This window comes from Dipodomys ordii, unplaced genomic scaffold, assembly GCF_000151885.1.
Source record: "Dipodomys ordii isolate 6190 unplaced genomic scaffold, Dord_2.0 Scaffold69, whole genome shotgun sequence".
Classification (NCBI taxonomy): Eukaryota; Metazoa; Chordata; class Mammalia; order Rodentia; family Heteromyidae; genus Dipodomys; species Dipodomys ordii.
Genome location: NW_012267285.1, coordinates 2,050,807 through 2,054,257, shown reverse-complemented (window position 1 = coordinate 2,054,257; position 3,451 = coordinate 2,050,807). Strand labels below are relative to the sequence as shown.

At 62.3% G+C, this 3,451-nt stretch overlaps 1 protein-coding gene across 1 annotated transcript in view; it reads left to right on the top strand.

The window, feature by feature from the left end:
- Prmt8 (protein arginine methyltransferase 8) overlaps window positions 1-2,905 on the top strand; it is a 42,384-nt gene extending 39,479 nt beyond the window's left edge. The window contains exons 8-10 of the mRNA XM_013023603.1: window positions 1,537-1,687; window positions 1,941-2,062; window positions 2,822-2,905. Of these exons, the coding sequence (XP_012879057.1) occupies window positions 1,537-1,687; window positions 1,941-2,062; window positions 2,822-2,905 (357 nt within the window). The remainder of the gene's footprint in view (window positions 1-1,536; window positions 1,688-1,940; window positions 2,063-2,821) is intronic.
- The last annotated feature ends 546 nt before the right edge of the window (window positions 2,906-3,451 follow it).

The window sequence follows — 3,451 nt, the reverse complement described above, 5'->3', positions numbered from 1 at the left end:
GGGAGGGCGGGGTCTGTATGGGGGTGTGGCCTGGGCGAGGAGGGCGGGGCGTGGGTGTGGCCTGGGTGGGCGTGGCCTGGACCGGGGCGGGGTCTGTATGGGGGCGTGGCCTGGGTGGGGAGGGCGGGGCTGGGTGAGGACCCTGCCCGTCCTCTCCCCCGTCCTGCTGCTCCCGCGTTGCTTGGTTTTGGCCACACTGAGCTGCGCCCGCGCCTCCCCTCCCCCCCTCCCCGTGGGGCCTGAACTCAGGGCCTGGGCGCTGTCCCTCAGCTCTTCAGCTCAAGGCTAGTATTCCACTATTTGAGCCACAGCGCCACTTCCGGTGTTCTGGTGGTTCCTTGGAGATCAGAGTCTCAGGGTCTTTCCTGCCCAGGGCTGGCTTTGAACCTCGATCCTCAGCTCTCAGCCTCCTGAGTAGCTCGGATGACAGGCGTGAGCCACCGGTGCCCAGCCAGAGACCCCTCTAAAGATGCGAATGGCTCCCAGATCCACCGGGTAGAGTCAGCCGACAGGAGACTGGACGGCTGCCTTTTGGTGGCTGGAAATCTGAAAAGCAAGATCTCCAGCCTCCTGCGCATTCAAAAGGCCGCGGGCACCCAGACGGGCTCAGGCACCGTGGACAGACAAACAACCCAAAAGCCTAGCAACCAGGGTGGGCCCCGTGGCCCCCGCCTGCAATCCCGGCTACCTGAGAGGCAGAGACGGGAATGCTGGCAGTTCAAGACAAGCCCCCTCCTGCCCCATCTCAATGGAGAAGCCTGGGGTGGTCACACAGGTCTGTGGTCCCAGCTACCCTGCAGGTCTAAGTGGAAGCATCACACAGTCCAGGCAAAAGTCACACAAGACAAACAAGGACCGGGGCCCTGGTTCAAGGGGTAGAACACCTGCCTGGCAAGTCCCTTGGGCTTGGTAGAACCCAAGCTGAGGATGATGATGATGATGATGATGATGCTTTAAATGTGTGTGCCTAAGCCAGGCACCAGTGGCTCACACCTGTCATCCTAGCTACCCAGGAGGCTGAGACCTGAGGATCACAGTTCGAAGCCAGCCCGGGCAGGAAAGGCCGTGAGACTCTGATCTCCCATGAACCACCAGAAAACCAAAAGTGGCGCTGTGGCTCAAGTGGTAGAGCGCCAGCCTTGAGCTGAAGAGCTGAGGGACAGCGCCCAGACCCTGAGTTCAAGCCCCACTACCGGAAAAACAAAAATGTGTGTACCTGTCAGGTCCTAAACTCAGGCCTCACACTCTCGTCCTTAGCTCTTGCGCTCAAAGCTGGCCCTCGCCACTTGAGCCACTTCTGGCGTTTTGCTGGCTCCAGTGAGATCCGAGCGTCTCTTGGATTTATCTGCCTGGGCTGCCCTTGAATTGGGATCCTCAAGTCTCAGCCTCCTGAGAGGCCTGGCTTACAGGCGTGAGGGCCGGCGCCCGGCTTGGACGGTGCTTGGGTGGCGGCTGTGGGCGCGGCTGGGGCTGGGGCTGGTGGAGAGCATCAAACTCTGGCGTTGTCCCCCCCCCCCGCCACCGCGTGGGCTCTAGGAGGTGGACATTTACACCGTGAAGACCGAAGAGCTGTCGTTCACCTCTGCCTTCTGCCTCCAAATCCAGCGTAATGACTACGTGCACGCGCTGGTCACCTACTTCAACATCGAGTTTACCAAGTGCCACAAGAAGATGGGGTTCTCCACAGGTAAGCCCGCGGCCTCTGGCCTGGCCTGGCCTCTTCCTCCCTCATGCCCAGGGACCCCGGGCCGGGCTGGGTAAGGTGCCAGGGGTTTGGGATGGGGGGCGGGGAGGAGGAGTCAGTGCCGGGGTGGGGGGGGGCCGGGGCGGGGGCGAGTCTGCGCTGGGCCTCAGCGTCCGCAGACATTGTCTCTGTCTCTCCCTTCTCGCCTCCCGGTGCTCCTGAAGCCCCCCACTTTTCTTCTCGCTCCCCCCCGTAGCCCCGGACGCCCCCTACACACACTGGAAGCAGACGGTCTTCTACTTGGAAGACTACCTCACGGTCCGGAGAGGGGAGGAGATCTACGGGACCATATCCATGAAACCAAATGCCAAAAACGTGGTAAGCCTCCCCCCACTCCCCCACCTAAGTTCTAGAAGTTTCTGTGGGAGGTGGAATGTAGCTGTGTTCAGAGGCCACCGGACTTCCAACCCAGCCACAAGAGGCTTTCGCTAGGTCCCTCCTCCCCAGACATGGCCTAGAAGACAGCTGCCAAGCCCTTCTGGCCAGAGAGAACCTTCTAGAAGGAATACCTGGGGGCCTGGCTTGATTGAGGGATGAGTTGTGGTTGCCTAGAAGTCAAAAGTGAATTTTTAGACTCCCCAGGCTCAAACAAAGGGCAGGGGTCCCATGTTAGGTGTGGGCGACCCCCCCCCAGGTCCCAAACCCCAAAACCCGGCCAGAGGCAGAGAAGGGAGACTGAGTCTCGGCAGATGTGGACAGACATCTTTGGGATGCACCGTTGGCTTCGGGTTAAGAACAGTGTGCAGGTCACAGCTCACCCCTCGTCCCCAGAAGAGCCTAGCGGGGTTAGCACAAGATTCCCAGGCTCCGATCTCAGCCTCCCGAGTAGCCGGGATTACAGGCGTGCGCCACCAGCACCTGCCCGGAGGGAACTTTTTTTTTTTTTTAAATATGAACTGGGAAGGATTGGCTCAGCTCTTTCTGGAAGGATCGGGAGACAGCTGAGGAGTTTCCCAACAAATGGGGGCTCATGCCCATCCGGGGGGGTGCTTGCCTGACCTGGGAAGCGGGGGGGGGGCTGTGACCTCTTCCCCACGGTCACCGCGCCCCACCCGCCCTCCTGCTCTCCCCTGGCAGCGGGACCTCGACTTCACCGTAGACTTGGATTTTAAGGGCCAGCTGTGCGAAACATCTGTATCTAACGACTACAAGATGCGTTAGCACAGGTGGGCGGCCGCGGAGCGCCGAGGAGGAGGAGGGGGATGAATGCCCGCCACCGGCCGCCCTGCCCAGCCCGGGTGGACGCCGGACGCCATGCTAACCACAGCTCTCGTCGGCCTGGACGCCCGGCCTGCTCCCCGCGGTGCCCGTGGGGCCCTGCCACGGATGGACGGGGAGGGGTGGGGGGAAGAGAGGGGGACCCCCACCCCCACGCCGGCCCCCTCCACTCTGCCCCGGGAGCTCTCCACCAAGGTTCGATTGGTGCCAACCAAAACAACCTTTTGTGCTGTGTCTGGGGTCCCCTGCCCGCCCCCCCCCCCAGCCCCCCCCCCCCCCCCCCCCCCCCCCCCCCCCCCCCCCCCCCCCCGCCCCCCCACCGGCCCCCCCTCCCGCCCGCCCCCAAGGAAGAAGCTGGACTACCATCTCCTCGTGGTCCCTTCTAAGCTGTGGGTCTCTGGATCTTCCAGATTTTCTTTTGCATGCTTCAGGAAATCTAAGACAGATTGCCTCTGCACACACACACGCACACGCACACGCACGTCAGGG